Genomic DNA, 21,273 nt, shown 5'->3' on the forward strand with positions numbered 1-21,273 from the left:
CTTGCTCAGGGTGGTCTCAAACTCCTGAGCTCAAGCAATCCTCCTGCCTTGGCTTCCCAGAGTGCCGGCCTATTATGTTAAATTTCATTAGTGTTTTTAATATGATATCACATTATACAAACATAATGAACTTATTCTTTTTTTTTTAAGTAGAGTTGCCAGATAAAATCAGGGCACTCAGTTAAATTTGAATTTCATATAAACAACAAATAATTTTGTAGTATAAGTATGTCCTATGCAACTTCGAATATACTTATATGACAAAATTACTCATTATTTATATGAAATTCAAATTTCACTGGCATCCTGTATTTTTATTTCCTAAGTTTGCCAACCCTACCTTTAATAACATAAAATACATGTTTCTTCTTTTAAAACCAACAGTGTAGAAGAATATAAAACAAAAGGGCTCACTTTTAGCTCTTCTGATGGTAATCTCTATAACTCTAAATCACAGGTCAGCAAACCACAATCCACAGTTCAAATCTGGCCCACATCTGTTTTTGTATATAAAGATGGTTCATCAGGACCAGGTGTGGTGGCCACGCCTGTAATCCCAGCACTTTGGGAGGCCAAGGCAGGAGGATCGCTTGAGGCCAGAAGTTTGAGGGCAACATAGGAGACCCCATCACTACAAGTAAGAAAAATTAGGCCAACTAATATGTATATAGAAAAAAATTAGCTGGGCATGGTGGTGCATGCCTATAGTCCCAGCTACTTGGAAGGCTGAGGCAGAAGGATTGCTTGAGCCCAGGAGCTTGAGGTTGCTGTGAGCTAGCACTCTAGCCCAGGCAACAAAGCAAGACTCTGTCTCACAAAAAAAAAAAAAAAAAAAGGAAAAAAGAAAAAGCATACATGAAAGGCAAACTGAGTTCTTGCTTATCTAAAAGTATCTATATTTTGCTCACACTTGCTTAATAGTTTGGCCAGGCCTAGGATTCTCTTAAATTCTTGTTAAATACAGTTATTCAAACTACATTAGTGAAATTAAACTTCTCAAAGTAATTTCATTCGGAACAGTCATTAGTCAAAAGAAGATGGAGTAAGATATATTTTAGAGGTAATCACATCTAGCTTGCTAGGTCATTTAATCAATTTGGAGAAAATAAACTATTAAGAAAATTAGCAGTTAAGTACCATACCCACTCCCCTTCCCCTGTGCTCCCAGGATCACTGCCATTCCCAGTTATTAACAGTTTCCAATTTCTCTCTGACCTTGACTATCACCAGCACTCCTGCTAACCCATGAGGAAGCCAGGAGGCCTCTCTAGAACCCACCAAGAGGGTGTGCATACTCTCACACTCATGTGCTGTCAACACACTCTCATCCTTTCACTCCCTGGACTTGGCAAAGATGGCAGTTTCTATCTATAAAACTCCCTCCTTCTCCCAACTCCCTGGGTCTGGTCAGATCCTACTCACCCATAAGCGTCATTACCAATGAATTTTCATGGGGGCCTCCCTGCCCTCTGTAAGGCAGAGACCGCGCATGTGCTCCCCCACCTTGCCGTGCCTTTAGTAATTGTTTCTCCCACTAGACCAATGGTCTCCCAATTTTTTGATTAAGCAGTTTTTTAAAGCACCAGTAAAAAATTTTTTAGCATATAGTCTCAATACTTTGTAAATGTTTATTTTAAAAAATACTTATTCTAAAATATTATATTAACATAAAGACTACTGAACTCAGATATAATTTATATTACAAAACACACACTAAATCTGACAAGCCTCTTGCTCCAGTTACTGATTTACAGGAAATAAAGAGAACAGGAAAAAGTATAAATTTAAACAATGGAGATGCAAGCAATAAATCAGACCACAAAGAAACTTTTAAGACAAATGGGCTCCTCCACAAATGAACTCTAAGGGGAAAAAAATTGGGATAGAAGGGGAAACAGTTGATTAAAGAGACTTACAATCCTTATCAACCAATTTTATTTGGACACTGGTTCCAAAACAGCAGAAAGAAAGTTGTGAATGAGTGAGTATTTGATGTTTAAGAAATGTTAAGTCTTTTAAGTCTGACAATGGCATTGTCATGAAATTTAAAAAATATAAAATAGAGGCCGGGCATGGTGGCTTACGTCTGTACTCTTAGCACACAGTGAGGCTGAGGTGGAAGGATTGCTTGAGCTTAGGAGTTCAAGCTCAGCAAGAGCAAGAATGAGACCCTGTTTCTACCCAGAATAGAAAAATTAGCTGAACATGGTGGCACTCAACTATAGTCCCAGCTACTCGGGAGGCTGAGTCAAGAGGATCACTTGAACCCAGGAGTTGGAGGTTGCAGCGAGCTATGATGACACCACTGAACTCTACCCAGGGTGACAGAATGAGACTCTATCTCAAAAAAAAAACCAAAAGTAGAATCTACATCTATAGAGATACATACTGAAACACAGGTGAAATAAGAGAATGATTGGGATTTGCTTCAAAATAATCCAAAAGGCCAGGCTCAGTGGCTCACACCTACAATCCTAGTGCTCTAGGAGGCCACGGTGGGAGGATCACTTGAGGCCAGGAGTTTGAGATCAGCCTGGGCAACACAGTGAGACCCTACCTCTACAAAAAATTTTTAAAAGTAGCCAGGTGTAATGACGCATATCTGTATCCTAGCTACTCGTGAAGTTAACATAGAAGGATTGCTTGAGCCCAGGAGTTTGAGGCTGCAGTGAGCTATGATCAGGCCACTGCACTCTGACCTGGGCAACACAGCAAGACTCTGTATCTAAAAAAATTTTTTTTAATAAAAATAAATAATACAAAAGAGAAGTGAGTGGGATTATAAATGAAACATGATTGGCCATGAGTTGTTATATCTAGAATTCTCCTTATTAAAAAGTAAAAACAGAGTCTGGGTGCAGTGGCTTACACCTGTAATCCTGGCACTCTGGGAGGCCAAGGCAGGAAGATCACTGGAGCCCAGGAGTTTGAGCAAGAGTGAGACCCCATTTTTACTAAAAATAGAAAAATTAGCCAGGTGTTGTGGCATGAACCTGTTGCCACTCGGGAGGCTGAGGCAGGAGAATCACTTGAGCCTAGGAGTTTGAGGTTGCAATGAGCTATGATGTTGCCACTGCACTCTACCCCAGGGCAACAGAGTGAGACTCTGTCTCAAAAAAAAAAGTAAAAAAACAAGGTAAGATAAAGATGAAATAAACTATATTTTAATGTATTTATTACCACAGTGGCACAATTTTTACTCACTAAAACATTCAATAATGATTTTTTGTGTGGTAGCAATATAATTAAATGTCATATCACACACACTGTCATTGTATATATTCTATAATGAAACTGAAGGGCAGCTGGTCAGAATATAATTATCAGCCAACATTTTCTTAGAGTCAACTTCTGCTCAGTTGTTTATCATTAACCAGCATTGACAGGGCCTTAACATGTGCAAGGAAGGATTCTAAACACTTTACAAATACTACCTAGCTTAATGCTTAAATTATTAGCACTATCTTTAATTCGTGATTCTATGCAAGAATCATTTAAGCCACTTAAAATTTTGTACGCTATAAAATTTAGCTAAATGGGCCGGGCGCGGTGGCTCACGCCTGTAATCCTAGCTCTCTGGGAGGCCGAGGCGGGCGGATTGCTCGAGGTCGGGAGTTCAAAACCAGCCTGAGCAAGAGCGAGACCCCGTCTCTACTATAAATAGAAAGAAACTAATTGGCCAACTAATATATATAGAAAAAATTAGCCGGGCATGGTGGCGCATGCCTGTAGTCCCAGCTACTTGGGAGGCTGAGACAGAAGGATCGCTTGAGCCCAGGAGTCTGAGGTTGCTGTGAGCTAGGCTGACGCCACGGCACTCACTCTAGCCTAGGCAACAAAGTGAGACTCTGTCTCAAAAAAAAAAAAAAAAAAAAAATTTAGCTAAATGACACAACCTATAGATGCAGTTGACTCAGATACCTATAAATCAGGGAGTAAACCCTGAATCAAGACACCCCATAGACCATGTCCCCACCTCCTTGGATGAGCATACCACCATATCTAGACCAGCTCGCTAGGCCACAGGTTCCAGGGGGCAGAGACTACATCGGAAATGCTCACCATGGTATTCCCAGCACCTACCACAGTGCCTAGCACATCATGGGTGCTCACCAATATTTACTGAGTGGATGAACACACTTCATGATCTTTGGTTTTAGAAACAGAATAGCAGTGGTCTATATGCCAGGCAGGAGTATAAGGGGCTTAGGTAACACTCACAGCACCTTTGGAGACATCACCTGCATTTGACCTGTGGTGACACTGACATACAGAGGTCATGCAGCTAGAGGTCAACACCTAGGGTTGGAACCCAGCAATCCAGCTCCACAGTCCACATTCTTGATCCTTGGTTCTCCCACTTTTTGTCCACATTAATTGGTTCTTTGAATGTTAGTGTTCACATGTAAGCATTAGAGGAAACTGTGCAGCTCCTACCTGAACAAGCTGCTCTGCAGAGGGAGAGACTTCCATCTCTTTCCGTGTCACACCAAAACTTCCTTTGAGGCTGGTGTCCTTGACCTGCTGCTGCAGCAAAGGCACCAAATATCTCAGTGTGAGCAGCACACCCAGGATCAGGAGGGTGGAGTGTTCATCTTCAATAGGAACTAGCAAACCTATAAAGACAGAAGCAAGATCCCTTAACATCTAATTTGCTGCTTGGAGATGCATGGCTTAATTTGTTAAAAAGAAGAGATTCTAAGGGATAGAGATGGCACAGACATTACTGTGAAAAAATATACCATATGGCCCAAATCCACATCCTGAGCTTAGCAAGGCCCTCTACAGTGAGTTCTACTGTGTGTGAAAGTTAGGCAGTCATTTCATATCAAACATCCACACAGTAACTCCAGCACTTGCTAGCACTGATATCCAGTTACTCAAACCATAAGAGAAATTGTCAACTGACATACAGAGAACCTACAGGGAGCTGAGGCATAGTCTCAAGCTCAAGGCTCAAGGACTCACTGTAGTCAAAGTCAGCACAGATATGAGCCAGGCCCAGGAAGGCAGGTGAGGCTATCCACTGGCCCATACCCACTGCCCACCCACATGTCCTTGGGCACAGCTGCATTTGTGCCGCCATGAGATCCACGCAGGCTCACAGCAGCCCCAACACAGTTCACATTCACCAATCAGCCAGTGCCAATTGACCTGGTCCAAATGGCTGGGGGATCATCTGATATTAAAGATTTCCAAAGGTCTCTCTTGACCTCCACCTCTCCTACCCATCCACCTTACCTAAGAGCACATTTAGTAGCCAGCTATAAAAATACTGTGTCCTTCTTGAGTGTTGGCAGATGCTCACTGCTGACCCAGCTGCTGTCCTCCGAATAGTAGGGGAACTGGACTTCAGATTCACTATGAAAGCCTTTAACAAAACCTATGGAAGCAAAATTCCAAGAGATAAAAAACAAAGCTCCTATGAAGCTTATCATGTATTTCATAAAACTTACCTTGAATCAGAAGTTCCAAATTCTTACAGAGTATAAATTATAAACAATTTGAGGCTTTTCCTATAGCTGAAAGTAAACACCCCAAATTGGGGATATTTGAGAGCAGCTTATAAACACATAGTCTATTTATTTATTCATAACCTTCACTTATGGACCTACTCAGCATCTATCTCCTCTCTGTGAGTGTAGGTCTCAACTTCTAGATACAGTGTACTCACTGTGTTGGGTACACAGTAATATGACACTATGTAAATTAAATACGGTTAAAAAAAAAAATCAACAAATGATGATATAAAGGAGAAAAGAGTATTAGCTAACTATAGTAATGTCCCAGCCTAAGAAATAATGTGTAAAAGTGGGGCTCGTGTCACCAAGCATTATCGGAACTAGAACGTCTTCTACTGGCAACATCTGCAACTTAACTGAATATGACAGCATACTACTCAAGTATTCTCCTAAAAACTAGAGATTAAGACTTCATCACTGGACATCCAGAATAATCCAAACAAGAAGGTACTATAATTATAATGATGGCCAGTGAAGTCTTAACAAAAATATCCAAAGAATGAAAAGGGATGACCACCTAACTGCATTAGTTTAGTGACTATGTTTCTTAAGAATATCCATTTCCCATTATTAAACTATGCTCTGAGCCATGATTTGATGTTCACTGAGCAATTACTATTAGTCAGGGACTCTGCTAGGGCTATGCCTAGGCAAATAGGCATCTGATTTATCAATAAGTTTCTCCTTAAGAGTGTGGTTAACATGAACTGGTTCTTAGAGGCTTATCAACTCTCAGTGAATTTACAGAATAGACCTCTGGATCCTATGAGGCAGAGGACTAGAGCTTGATGACAAGACTCCCCCAATGACAAGTTGTCTCCAGTTTCTCCCTGAGACACCACCTGGAGAATCCAGTCAATTTATCTCTGACAAACTTTTTTAGCTACAAGAAAAGATATTAGCATCTTAAAGAATGTTTTTGATTGGCTCAGGGTGGTGGCTCACACCTATATTCCCAGTGCTTTCGTAGGCCAAGGCAGAGTGCCCAGGAGTTTGAGGTTGTAGTAAACTATGATCATGCCACTGCACTTCAGCCTGGGTGAAAGAGTGAGACCCTATCTCTAAAAGAATAAAACAAAAACAAAACAAACTCCTTTGATTGAAAACACACACATGCATATCATTGAAAAAGTACATTAAGGCCGGCGTGGTGGCTCACGCCTGTAATCCTAGCACTCTGGAAGGCCGAGGCAGATAGCTCGAGGTCAGGAGTTCAAAACCAGCCTGAGCAAGAGCGAGACCCCGTCTCTACTATAAATAGAAAGAAATTAACTGGCCAACTAATATATATAGAAAAAATTAGCCAGGCATGGTGGCGCATGCCTGTAGTCCCAGCTACTCAGGAGGCTGAGGCAGAAGGATTGCTTGAGCCCAGGAGTTTGAGGTTGCTGTGAGCTAGGCTGACACCACGGCACTAACTCTAGCCTGGGCAACAAAGCAAGACTCTGTCTCAAATAAATAAATAAATAAATAAATGAAATAAATAAGCAAGTAACAGCAGCTGCTGCCATGTACTAAGCAGAATGATTAGTTATTACACTAAATTCTTTGGATTCATCATCTCCCTTCACCATTCCCAAACCTCATGAAATTGTTTTTAGTTTTTATTTTTTTGAGACAGAGTCTCGCTTTGTTGCCTAGGCTAGAGTGAGTGCCGTGGCGTCAGCCTAGTTCACAGCAACCTCAAACTCCTGGGCTCAAGCAATCCTTCTGCCTCAGCCTCCCGAGTAGCTGGGACTACAGGCATGCGCCACCATGCCCGGCTGATTTTTTCTATATATATTAGTTGGCCAATTAATTTCTTTCTATTTATAGTAGAGACGGGGTCTCGCTCTTGCTCAGGCTGGTTTCAAACTCCTGACCTCGAGCAATCCGCCCACCTCAGCCTCCCGGAGTGCTAGGATTACAGGCGTGAGCCACCGTGCCCGGCTGAAATTGTTTTTAAATCTCCTTAGTATTTACAAAAAAAATTTGAAACTCAGAGAAAAAATGTGAGAGGCTAAATAGTTTATCCAAGGTCATAAAGCTAATAGAAGTAGCAGATAACATCTGAGCACTTTCTGTGGGTTGCTATGCTATACTATTAACAGGCATTCATTCATTTGACTCTTAGAATAGCCTCACATATCATTAATGTCCCATTTTTCAGAATAGGAAGGATACAAGCTTAGAGCTGTTGGGTAAAGAGGACAGAATTCTAATCCATGTTCAACTGATTTCCAAAAAAAGTACTCTAACCACTGTAACACACTACCTCGGGCTTACTCAGAGGGCTACTCCGGCTCAAAGGCCTGACCCAGAAGAAAGTAAGAGGCCAAGAATCCTGTAATCTGCAAACCATGAGGCAGAGTCACAATTTTTAGACACTGTAAATAAAACACTAAAGTGAATTTGAAGGTAGTAAAACAGGGAGCCATGGGGCCCTGGTGGCTGTGAGACATTCATACCCACAGGTCTGCATCACTGAGCTTTCTCCCATCTGCAGTCCTGATACAGTCGGAACTTAACCCCTCAAGGTTAAGGGGTCAATCTAGCACACCAAAACCAGTCTGCTCTGGAAAGGTGCCTTTTGAATTTGCACTGATAAACCACCTCCCTATTCAACTCTTCACCCCACAGTAAGAAAGCAAAAGTGAAAAGAAGCTCTTAGGGTGCCTCAGAATAACATAAATTATGGTAGTCTAAATTATGAAACATAACCCAAGAAGTATTCTCAAATCACTGATTGTCCAAAAGTCGTAACTCTAAACCAGACTCACTAAGGGCATCATCCGAATGTTTGTGATTTGAGGCAACAATCATACCTTAATTTCATTGTCATTTGCAAAATTGCCAAAAGAAGCCATAATTTTGGGAACAGCTGCAGCCAAGGTCTCCTGGACTGATTCCTCAGGTCTTTTGCTTGTTCGAGTCAGGCACGGCAGAAGGTTCACCAGGTAAGGCCTGTGTACGCAAAAGGAATATTAGTCATTCTTCCAAGTCTCCTTAAGGAGAAATATAAGCAATTTGTTCCGTGTTAGGGAAAAACAGTTTCATATGCAAAATAATCCTTAATGGGAACTGGACAAAGCTCAGCTATTAATAAAAGGAGGACAAAATGCGAATGAAGTTCAAGTGTTTGAAGGCATGTCCTTCATTTCTCTTATGACCACAGAGGACTCTAAAAAGCTGGGATTAAAAGCAGTTTGCAGTAAATTATAATAGTTATTTAAATGCTCATTTTTAAATTGGAAAATAATAATTAACATAAGAAAACACCATTTCAAAGACAAAAATTAAGAAATGAGAATAAAGCTTTCTTTTAAAAGGAGCATGATACAACAAAGGGAAAAAGCATGCAAACTAAATGAGGCCTTAGAGATAAGACTTGGTCTCCTACATAGAAAAAGCAGAATGTGTAGGACATGAGAGAACTGAGTCATAAGACAGATAAGCTGAGACCACATGAATTCACTGAACAAATCCTTGGTGACTGGCAGGCCACTGCTCAGGTACCTGGAGCAGCGAGGCCTCCACCCTCCAGTGGCAGACAGGTGACAAGCAGAGCCACAGATGGCGCACTAACACTTCCACAGAGGCATCTAGGGCAGATTAGGTAGGGAGCCAAGAGGGGCCTAAGCAGGTAACTTTTTTGCTGAGACTTGAGGGAAAAAACAAACCAGTCATCAGGAGCAAGAAAAACTTGGCTTGCTTAAAGAACTAAAATCAGGCCAATGTGTCAACAGAGAGTATCTGAGGTGACAGGGACAGTGGGGTGATGGCCTGGGCCTTAGTGAGCAGTCTGGATTCTATGCAGACAGCACTGGGGAATAAGAGTTTAAGTCAGGGAATGACAGGATCTAATTATATTCTTCAAGGTCACTTCGGCTGCTATGTGGAGAATGTGGGATGTGCTGCTTCAGAAATGTAGCAAATTTTTCCAAATAAGAATAGTAAAATAAAAATGTTATATAAAAAAGACATTTGCCTAATAATTGTAGCTGTGCAGCCATGTAAGATTCTTATTGAAATTCAACCTCAATGGAATAAATCATTGTTTCATACTAACAGTGAAGGTTTAGGCCATTCTACCAGTTCCTCAGGGATGGAGCCAAGGGTCCACAGGGCATCAGCACGTTTTGCTGGTTAAGGAAAGAAGGAAGGAACTGATGAAAACTGGTCCTGCTTTTGTTTCTCAATCCATTAAGATAGAACTGTTTCAACTAGTCAAAACTTCATTCATAGTTCAACACTCATATTTTTAACCCATTTTTTTTTTCTGTAACTCCTACAGTCAGCAATAATGAGGTTGGTACCTCAATATTCAACAATTTGACAAGTATCTCTTTAGCAAGTACTACGTGGAGACACTGTTACTGGTGCTGGCCAGCAAAGAACAAGACAAGACCCCCGCTGTCCTGGGGCAGGTGGGATAGAGAATGAACAAGTACACCGAGAAAGTGTCCAAGACAGTTCTGACAGAGATTAGTGCTACAACAGAAATACAAACAAGGCAAGGTCCATGCAATTTAGAGTGGACAGAGCAGATATTTGAAGTGACTTTTATTTTCTGAAGTGACATTTGAGCTGAGACGTAAAAGACTGGTAGTAGCTGGCCCCCCATACAATCATCACCCAGCATGTACTCCTTACCTGCATTTCTGAGGCCGAACCAGGTGAGCCAGCTCGGCAAACCTCCATAGGGCGGCACGAAGACTTCGAGGGGCGCCATTCTGAGTGGTGAAGTGAGCGATGTGTTACATTTAAGAGTCACATGCACTAGTCATAAAGAGGGTTGCATATAAACAAAAGCATTTTCTTTCATGGTTAATTTCTATTTTTAGAGAAAAGGCCAACTAAATGTGTATGTAAAACATGTGATAACTACTTTAGAAATTTTAAGGTCTAGTAGGCTTCAATTATAAATTTAAGTGACCACATAAAATTCCCATCTCATCTAATAAAAATGAAGAATAACCTTTTGAATAAAAGTAAAGCAATAGTCTACTTTACCAAATGTTCCTTCTAACATTTTTACTTAATGAATAAAAGATAATTCCACACATGCTATTTAATACAGTGAAACTTTTTCAACAATGGAAAATGAAGGCCCACCTTTTTAATTTCCTTATAGAGCTCAAGCTGCAACCTTGGAAGATTGGAATCCATCAAAGCCTACAACAAAATATAACAAATTTATTTATGGAAGACACATTCTGTCAACAGTTCTAAAGAAAACTAAAAGACAACTAAGACTTTGATTTGGGGGCAAAGTAAAATATAATAGCAATTAAATTCAGAACCTATTCATCAAGAAAGAAAGAAGTAAATATATGAATATACTAAATACACTGAATAAATTATCTAATTTATTATCAAGTCATTCACCTAAGCAAAAAAATGGAAAGAAAAAGAATTTAACTTTCGGCCGGGCGCGGTGGCTCACGCCTGTAATCCTAGCACTCTGGGAGGCCGAGGCGGGAGGATTGCTCTAGGTCAGGAGTTCAAAACCAGCCTGAGCAAGAGCGAGACCCTGTCTCTACTATAAATAGAAAGAAATTAATTGGCCAACTAATATATATAGAAAAAATTAGCCGGGCATGGTGGTGCATTCCTGTAGCTGGTAGTTCCAGCTACTTGGAAGGCTGAGGCAGGAGGATCGCTTGAGCCCAGGAGTTGGAGGTTGCTGTGAGCTAGGCTGACCCCACAGCACTCTAGCCTGGGCAACAGAGTGAGACTCTGTCTCAAAAAAAAAAAAAAGAATTTAACTTTCATTATAGCAAATACTACATAACATCAAAATTAAAATAGTAGATAGTTCAAGTAAATTCCAAAGCCCCAGTGTAAAGTTTTAATCTCAAACGGGACATTCTATTGGACAACACTGGCTTACGCAATGCCCTAGAAGCCTGCAGGGTGCAGGGGCTGTGACTGTACTTATAAGATCAGAGCCCCTCACTCTGGCTATGAACACTTCTTGGGGCAGAGTCCCACATCCTTTCTACAGGCCTGGTCCCTCCTCACTAGCAGGGGTGCCCACAGCCCACACCCCCATGACCTAGAGCCCATGGCCAGCTAGGAGCCCCATGTTCCTCACAGCACATGTCTTGTCCCTCCCTACCTACTTGGCAGAGCTAAACCAGAAATAATAGCTATGTGACCAATTTCAACCTGGTAACAACAGCTAGTGGCACAAAGTCCACATTAGAGAAGGGCTTCTCAAGTTGGAAGAAAGGGAGAGAGAAGACTCTGGTGCTACTCTTGCCCATGGGAACCTTCTCTTCCAAAATGGTATTACTAATGCTTGTGCACCCAGAAGAGTGGACGTTGTGACCACGCCTCAGTCAAAAAGCCGTCTTTCACTGTGACATGTGGCAATTCATGTCTATGGACCGAGCTGGTCTTAATAAAACTCATGGGGGTTCACCTACCTGATCAGTGAACTTGAAAATCAAAAGAGGAATCACATTTTGGGAGATTCTGAAGTATAGTAATGTCTCAGAAGTTTTTAAATCCTGATTCTGCTATTGCAGTCTATACTTTGTAAGTCCTTAAATGAGCAAACCAAACTGGACAAATATATATTAAAACAATACTTTTTGAATAAGACCAGAAGCTTTATCAAAGTTTGATTCAGCATTATAAATGTTTTATAAACGAACATAGAACTTATTTTATAAAAAGAGAAACCTAAATCTCAACCCCTCAGAAGAGCAAGAAATCCACTCTCACAATAAGCCAGTCGCTGGTTTATGGCCGCACACCAACTGCCTGCCCCAGAGACATAACACCCCACCAAATCCACCACATGGCCCACCACTGTACTCGCTCATGGCCCAGTGCCACTGTACTGGCTAAAGACCCCACTGTATCCCCTGGGCCACTCAGGCTCCCAGCAGGATTCCCCACCTCGGGTCCTTCTCCACTCTAAGTCATCTGCATGTCCTCACCAGGTCATTATTCCTCGTAAAGCACTCGTCTGACCATGTCAAAAATCTCCAAGAGCTCCTCATTCTCTACCAAATAAAGCACAAACCCCCTGAGCTGACCCTCAAGGTGCCCCATTCTCCAGCCTAAGATGGTCCTACCTCCTCTCTGAGCTTCCACCGACTTCCTGGTGCCCCTCAAGAGGCTGCGGTAGTTACCAAGGTCTCCAATCTGTATTTTCACCTATGGCTACTAGCTCCAGGAAGCTTCTCTGCCTCTCCACACAGAAATCACCTCAGCCTCCTGACTACCAAGGTGATCTGCCAATACCTTGCAGATCACATACTGAATTATTTCTATACATATATGCCACCTAAGACTAAATTACTTGAGGGCAGAAGCATGTTGCCGGGCTATGTTGGGTCCCCAGTGCATTTTTCTACATAAGTGGCATGCAAAATGTACCCAGCTGTCCTGGATTATATAGAGACTGGTCCTCATGATACACATATTGCTACACTCATGAGAAGACAAAGTCCAGGCCTGACTGCTAGGTGACCATTCCTGTGTTCCTGCCTATCCCTTACACCTGGCCTACGGCCACCCCTATCCTCCCAAGCCTGTCCTTCTCTGCCACTGTTGAGCAAATCTAGTCCAACCTTGGGCCCACTCCCAGCCTGCTTAACCTGATGACAACAGCATCTGAGGAAGCAGGAATCTGAGAGCAGCCAAATCCCATCATACCCAACTGTAACCAGAAGAAAGAGATTGTGAGACACTGACTTCATCTTATGTTCAGAGACATAACATGAAAATTTAGAATCGCCATGTTTGGAGACTGGAAACAAAGAGGAAAGTAAAGACAGCCAGGAAGAGAACCTGGAACTTAAAGCTACAAACTAGAGCCCGTGGACTACCGTTCTCAAACACACACCAAGCCACTGTGTCCAGCCATGCTTGGAAAGAGGACTCTGAAAAGGACAGGCTTGGCTGGGCGCAGCAGCTCATGCCTATAATCCTAGCACTCTGGGAGGCCAAGGTGGCAGGATTGCCTGAGGACAGGGATTCAACACCAGACAGAACAAGTATAAGACCCTGTCTCTACTAAAAATAGACACAAAAAATTAGCTGGGTGTGGTAGCAAGTGCCCGTAGTCCCAGCTAATTGGGAGGCTGAGGCAGAAGGATTGCTTGAGCCCAGGAGTTTGACATTGCTGTGAACTAGGCTGGTGCCATGGCACTCTAGCCTAGGCAACAGAGTGAGATTCTGTCTCAAAAAAAAAAAAAAAAAAAAAAAAAGACAGGCTTAAAAATGGAACAATACTGTCATGTGAAATGACCAGGTCCCCCTGCCTGGGCCAGATCTTGGGAGGGGCTCCTTCGGAAAGGAGCCGAAGAAAGCCCAAGATACCACATGCAAGAGGATCACTTGAGCCCAAGAGTAGCTATGATCTCACCACAGTACTCCAGCCTGAGCAACAGAGCGAGACCCTGTCTCTTTAAAAAAAAAAAAGAATACCTCTTACCTCTTTGAGGATCCAGTATGTGGCAACTGGTGCATTTAATCTTCACACATACACCGACACACTCATATACACACCACAAAAATTCTGATCTCATTTTATAGTTAAGGAAATCAAGGCTCATAAAAATTAAATACATTTCCCAAAGTCAATCAGTTAGTAAGCGGCAGAGGCAAGATACCAACACGGATCTCTCACTCTAAAACCTATGCTTGGTCTATGTGCCTGGCAATGATGCCTTGACCTCCTGAAACACAGGAATGAAAGGAGTGACCACCTTCCTGAGGAAGGTTGGACTCATGGAGAAAAATAAAGGATAATTTCTTGGCCAATGTAAAATTTGACCACTTTGCAAAAGAAAGAACTTGGGAAGAGACCAAAGGACACTTTTGATCTTCAAGATCCTAATGACAGGCTGAGTGTGGTAGCTTATACTTGTAGTCCCAACACTTTGGGACGCTGATGGCGGAAGATCTCCTGAGGCCAGGAGTTGGAGGCTGCAGTGAGCTATTATCATGTCACTTCACTCTAGCCTGGGTGACAGATCAAGACCCTGTCTCTTTAGAGACAGTTTTTAGAGAAAGTATCAAAAACTATATCAGAGAAACTTCTTCAGTCTGGTCAGCCTGCAGTAGGAACAATATTTAACTTTGAATACCCAATTCAAAAGGCCCACTCACAAACTCAAAGGTGGTCTAAAAGAAGGTGACCAGATAGACTGGGGACTCACACTAGGAGAAGGGCAAAATGATTAAAATAAGGACAGTTTTACATATATTAAGAATTAGTGAATAGAAGAAGGATTTTACCCTTCTATGGCAGCAGAACAGTAAAGTGCTAAGGTGATCTTGGCACAAACTGCATCAAGAAGCAAGAACAAAGCCGGGCACAGTGGCTCATGTCTGTAATTCTAGTACTCTGGGAGGCCGAGGCGGGAGGATCACTTGAGCTCAGGAATTCAAGACCAGCCTGAGCAAGAGTGAGACCCCATCTCTAATAAAAATAGATAAAAATAGAAAAATTAGCCGGGTGTGGTGGCACACACCTGTAGTCCCAGCTACTTGGGAGGCGGAGGTAGGAGGATCGCTTAAGCCCAGGAGTTTGAGGTTGCTATGAGCTATAATGATGCTACTGCACTCTAGCTGGGGCAATGGAGTTAGACTCCGTCTCAAAAAAAAGAAGCAAGAACAAAGCAGAACAGTTGTCCCTGTCTCTCTCCTCACCTCACCTATCACTGCTATCCAAGTGCCTGTGGCTTTCTGACTTCATTATCCTTTTCTGGGATCTCTTTTCTCCACATTCATGTGACATGAGCTCAAGCTAACCAAGTAACTCTAAGAGTCACATCTTTACCTGCAAGCAGCACTGCCTGACTCAGATCTTGGGAGGGCCAGGGAAAGGAGCCAAAGAAAGCCCAACATACCACAGCCAGACCTGTCTACCCATCCCCCTTTCCCAGGGCTTCCAGATTTTTTTGTGCTATGTCCAAACAAAAGTTGGTGCCTGTGACATTTTTCCCAGGAGCACCCAGTGGCCACCATCGTGCTTTTCACTGACCTACGTATGTACTGTGTAAGCACAAGGGTAAACACAGTTCCTCCAGCAACAGGTATGGCAAGCACAGGGCAGATACCAGGGCGCCCCCAAACACCACATACCAGAAATGAAAGAATTGTAGACATCCTAAAAAACTGCTGCTCAAAACAGAAGGCTGCTAAATGATGGCTTCTTCTTAGCCTACAACAAGTTACAGCTCTGAGAACAACGTCCACAAAGTTCTTACTTTTATAACTTTGTTGAGGCACTCATCAGCCACCATCCTGACATCTGATTCCGCATCATCACTGCACAGCAGAAACAGTTCCATAGCGATGCCCAGAAGTTTCTGAAATTCTGGAGAATTTCTAAGTGAAAAAAGAAGAGAGATGTCAAAAGGACCCTAAGGTGACAATGACAACAAAATGTAATGAGGCATCTGGTATTCTGGATGAGGTTCTAGAACAGAAAAAGGACTTATATAAAATTATGAAAATCTGAGTGTAGACTTTAGTTAATAGTGTATTAATATGGATTCATTAATTTTAAGAATTTACGGTTCTAATGTAAGATGTTCATGATTGGGGTAACTGGACGAGAGATACGTGAGAACTCTCTATACTACCTTTGCATGTATTCTATAAATCTAAAACTATTCCAAAACAAAGTTTATTAAAAAAGGAGAGATTGTACTAGCAAAACAAATCTCATTTTTACAAGTTTTAGTTTAGAAACTTTTAAAAAGACACTGCTTCAGATACTTCAATCCCTGACAGGCAACTACTATCTGCCAAAAGGTTACTTTTACTTAACAATATTCTTAGAACCTTGAAAACTAGTATAACAACATATCTTTTATTCCTTTTAAATCTTACTTTCAATGTGTCCTAAAGTATAACCATATTTTGCCCTAAGATGCTACATGATCATGGTCAGATTGTTTTTGTTGCCCTATCACAATGTCATAAAAACTGGAGTCTGTGTACTGTTTGTAAATTATTTAAAAATGTTTAATGAGAGAGCCTGTTTAGGCTGTCATGATCCAACTGGCTAAACACAGCCAAGGAGAGATAAGCTGATGGGCCAGGTACGTGAAACTGATTCCACAGCATTCTAAGTGTCACAAACCAATAATACAAGGGATGTTCTTGAGGTAATCCCAAGAATAACAAATCCCAGTAATACAGGGGATGTGCTATTTTTGGAACATCAAAATCAGATTGCTGGCCGGGCGCTGTGGCTCACGCCTGTAATCCTAGCTCTTGGGAGGCCGAGGCAGGCGGATTGCTCAAGGTCAGGAGTTCAAAACCAGCCTGAGCAAGAGCGAGACCCCGTCTCTACTATAAAATAGAAATAAATTAATTGGCCAACTGATATATATATATAAAAAAAAAATTAGCCGGGCATGGTGGCGCATGCCTGTAGTCCTAGCTACTCGGGAGGCTGAGGCAGAAGGATCACTCGAGCCCAGGAGTTTGAGGTTGCTGTGAGCGAGGCTGACGCCACGGCACTCACTCTAGCCTGGGCAACAAAGCGAGACTCTGTCTCAAAAAAAAAAAAAAAAAAATCAGATTGCTGTTTCATGATCTCAATCTAAAGCACTCTGAAACGGAGTCCCCATTCCTCTTTGTCTCTAGGAAATAATTCCTATCAATAGAAGACAACTATGAGCCTAAGAAGACAGAAAAAGACCACATCAACAGTGATTAACAAACTTATAAAAGCAGGAAACAAAACTAGCTACTTAGCAACATTTCAGACCTTTTCTATGTAGAATATAGCCAGGAAGAAAGAACTAAGGAGGAAAGGCACGCAAACACTGCACTCCAAAGCAATACCATTCAACAGAAAGATAATGTGAGCTAATGTGTAATTTTGTATTTCCTAGTCAACACATCAAAATTAAAAACAAACATGTAAGATTTTAATAATATATCATTTAATTGTGCCAGTAGTTTGATTTAGGATAATAAAAGAAAAAATAATGAAATGAAATTTAAATATAAAAATATATATCATTTAACTCAACATTTTAAAAATATTATTTAAACATATAATTAACATGAAGAAATCACTGAGATATATAACAATATTTTTTATAGCACATCTCAATTCACACACGAAACTGTCATCAGAAATACTTTACCTGTTAGAACTAATAAAATTTAGTTGAAAAAGTTTATATACCATTTCCAACCATACTTAAAAGTTCTCCAGTAACTAAATCAAATAGACTTTTAAATTTAAATTTAATTAAATACGCCGGGCGTGGTGGCTCACGCCTGTAATCCTAGCACTCTGGTAGGCCAAGGCGGGCGGACTGTCCGAGGTCAGGAGTTCGAAACCAGCCTGAGTAAGAGTGAGACCTCGTCTCTACTATAAATAGAAAGAAATTAATTGGCCAACTAATATATATAGAAAAAATTAGCTGGCATGGTGACATATGCCTGTAGTCCCAGCTATTTGGGAGGCTGAGGCCATAGATTTGAGATCTTTCTTTTCTAAAATGAACATTGAGTGCTATAAATTTCCCTTTAATATGCTATTGCAGTACCCCGCTCATTTTGAAATATATTGTTTTTATCCTTGATCAATTCAAAATATTTTCAAATTTCCCTTTTGACTTCTTTGACCTACGGGCCATGCAGAAATGTGTTTTTCCATATATTCAGAGATTTTCCAAATAATCTTCCTGTAACAGATTCTAATTTATTGATATTGAGGTCAGGGCCAGACACCATGCCTCTAGGCCTGTAATCCTAGCATTCTAGGAGGCTGAGGTAGGAGGATCACTTGAGCTCAGCAGTTCCAGATCAGTCTGAGCAAATGTAAGATCCCATCTCTATTAAAAATCGGGCCGGGCGCGGTGGCTCACGCCTGTAATCCTAGCACTCTGGGAGGCCGAGGTGGGCGGATCGTTTGAGCTCAGGAGTTCGAAACCAACCTGAGCAAGAGCGAGACCCCATCTCTACTATAAATAGAAACAAATTAATTGGCCAACTAATATATATAGAAAAAATTAGCCGGGCATGGTGGCGCATGCCTGTAGTCCCAGCTACTCGGGAGGCTGAGGCAGGAGGATTGCTTGAGCCCAGGAGTTTGAGGTTGCTGTGAGCTAGGCTGACGCCATGGCACTCACTCTAGCCTGGGCAACAAAGCGAGACACTCTGTCTCAAAAAAAAAAAAAAAATCGAAAAATTAGCCAGGCATCGTCGTGGTGCATACCTGTAGCCCTAGCTACTTGGGAGGCTGAGGCAGGAGAATGCTTAAGCCAAAGAGTTTGAGGTTGCAGTGAATTATGATGACACTGCTACACGGGCGACAGAATGAAGAGCCTCTGTCTCCAAAAAATAAAAATAAAAAAAAGATATTGAGATCAGAAAACACACTCCCTATGATTTGAATCCCGTTAGAGACTTCTTTTATGGCCCAGCATCTGATCTACCTTGGCAGACATTCTCTGAGCACTTGAGAAGAGTATGTCTTCTGATGGGGTGTTCCATAAATGTCAATCAGATCACACTGGTGGATAGTATTGTTCGACTTCTAGATCCAGACATTAGGCATATGTGTTCTACAAATCATTGAGAGGGTCTTTTGAAATCTTGGACTATAACTGTCTCTTTCTACTTGCAGTTCTGTCAGGTTTTACTTCATGTATTTTAGAAGCTTTGCAGTCAGGTGCATAAATTTTTTTTTTTTGAGACAGAGTCTCACTTTGTTGCCCAGGCTAGAGTGAGTACCATGGCATCAGCCTAGCTCACAGCAACCTCAAACTCCTGGGCTCAGGCAATCTTCCTGTCTCAGCCTCCCAAGTAGCTGGGACTACAGGCATGTGCCATCATGCCCGGCTAATTTTTTGTATATATATTTTTAGTTGTCCAATTAATTTCTTTCTATTTTTAGTAGAGACGGGGTCTTGCTCAGGCTGGTTTTGAACTCCTGACCTCGAGCAATCCGCCCGCCTCGGCCTCCCAGAGTGCTAGGATTACAGGCGTGAGCCACCGCGCCCAGCCTAGGTGCATAAATATTAAGAATGCTATGCTCTTTCCTGGAAGAAGGCACAAATTTTTAATTTTTTAAAATAATTAAAAAAAAGGAATGCTATGCTCACCTGAGGAGTTGATCTCCTTCATCGTTATGAAATGACCTTCTTATCCCTGGTAATAGCCTTTGCATTGAAATTCACCTTCTCTGATATTTTTACAACCAGTCTATAGCTTTCATCTGACTCTTGTTAGCATGGTGAACCTTCTTCCATTCTTTCTCTTTTAACCTATTTTTGCCTCTTTATATTTAAAATGAATTTCTTGTGGGCAACATATACCAGGTCTTACTTTTCCATTCAATATAAAAATTCCTTGCCTTTTATATCAAATGTTGCTCTTGACACACCTAAGTTTAAATCTGCCATTAGGTTCTTCATTTGCCTTTCCTCCTATTTCTGGCTTCTTTTAGATTAGGTATTTTTGTGATTCTATTTTATCTCCTTTTTGGTGCATTAGCTATAACTCCTTGTGCACTCCTTGTGCTTTCAGTTGTTGCTTTATTGTTTATAGTTTATATCTTTATCCCAATCTACATTAGTGTGCTTCACACAGAGCATAAGAAACTAACAACGGTATTGTATTATTTTCTTGTGGCTCCTGTAACAAATTGCTACAAACTGGGTTGTTTAAAACAGAAATTGGCAGTGTGTGGTGGCTCACGCCTGTAATCCTAGCACTAGGAGGCCAGGTTGGGAGAATTGCTTGAGCTCAGGAGGTCGAGAAGACCCTAAGCAAGAGCAAGACCCCGTCTCTACTAAAATAGAAAAATGAGCTGGGCATCATGGTGCACACCTATAGTCCCAGCTACTCAGAAGGCTGAAGGCAGAAAGATAGCTTGAGCCCAGAAGTTTGAGGTCGCAGTGAGCTATGATGCTGCGACACTCTAGCCAGGGCAACAGAGCAAGAATGTCTCAAGAAAAAAATTTTTTTAATAATAACAATAGATATTTATTTTTTCACCATTTTGGAGGCCAGAGTCCAAAATTAGTACCACTGAGCCAAAACCAAGGTACTGCCAGCACCATATTCCCTCCTCCAGAGGCTCCAGAATTGCTTCTTGTCTCTTCCAGCTTTGGTGGTTGCCTTGTTCAGTGGCTTGTGAATGCATCACTCCAATCTTCAAAGCCAGCACCTTCAAATCTCTGTTCCATCTTCACATGGCCTTCTCTGGTATGTAAATCTCCTCTGCCTACATTTCTTAAGGATCCATATGATTGCATTTAGGGCCCAACCTGATAATACAGGATAATCTCCCCATTTCAAGACCCTTTTCCTCATAAAGTAACATTTACAGGTTCCAGGGATTAGGACCTGGTATCTTTCTGGTAGGGAGGAATTACTCTGCCTAGCACAAATATATTTTAATTTCTGCTCTTCTAGACTTTATGCTATTATGGTCATACATTTTATTTCTGTAGGTTGTATACCCAAAATATATTATTTTTGCTATAATCAATTAAATTAATCTTTTAAAATTTAAATAACTATTTAAAATTTAATCAGATTTTTAAGATTAACCTCCTAAAATTTAATTACATTAAAATAATCTCTTTTTTAACTTAAAAAAATTGCTTTTTTTTTTTAATCTGTACCCCCATCATATGCCGAAATAAAATAAATAAATAAATAAATTTTTTTTTTGAGACAGGGTCTCACTCTGTTGTCTGGGCTGGAGTGCAGTGGTGTCATCATAGCTCTCTGCAACCTCAAACTCTTGAGCTCACACAATCCTTTCACC

At 41.3% G+C, this 21,273-nt stretch overlaps 1 protein-coding gene across 5 annotated transcripts in view; it reads right to left on the bottom strand.

Annotated features, from left to right (window-relative positions):
- The window catches only part of HTT (huntingtin), a 159,413-nt gene that overhangs the window by 115,105 nt on the left and 23,035 nt on the right, over positions 1 to 21,273 (bottom strand). For 4 of the 5 annotated variants that reach the window (XM_075992879.1, XM_012737356.3, XM_012737355.3 and 1 more), the window contains exons 3-8: positions 15,734 to 15,854; positions 10,617 to 10,676; positions 10,155 to 10,234; positions 8,327 to 8,465; positions 5,242 to 5,383; positions 4,438 to 4,616 (exon numbers count right to left, since the gene is read on the bottom strand). In XM_075992879.1, the coding sequence (XP_075848994.1) occupies positions 4,438 to 4,616; positions 5,242 to 5,383; positions 8,327 to 8,465; positions 10,155 to 10,234; positions 10,617 to 10,676; positions 15,734 to 15,854 (721 nt within the window). Of the gene's footprint in view, positions 1 to 4,437; positions 4,617 to 5,241; positions 5,384 to 8,326; positions 8,466 to 9,570; positions 9,644 to 10,154; positions 10,235 to 10,616; positions 10,677 to 15,733; positions 15,855 to 21,273 lie in introns of those variants that run through there. The other variant, XM_075992880.1, reaches the window with a different exon arrangement.

The sequence above is a fragment of the Microcebus murinus genome, chromosome 16, assembly GCF_040939455.1.
Source record: "Microcebus murinus isolate Inina chromosome 16, M.murinus_Inina_mat1.0, whole genome shotgun sequence".
Taxonomy (NCBI): domain Eukaryota; kingdom Metazoa; phylum Chordata; class Mammalia; order Primates; family Cheirogaleidae; genus Microcebus; species Microcebus murinus.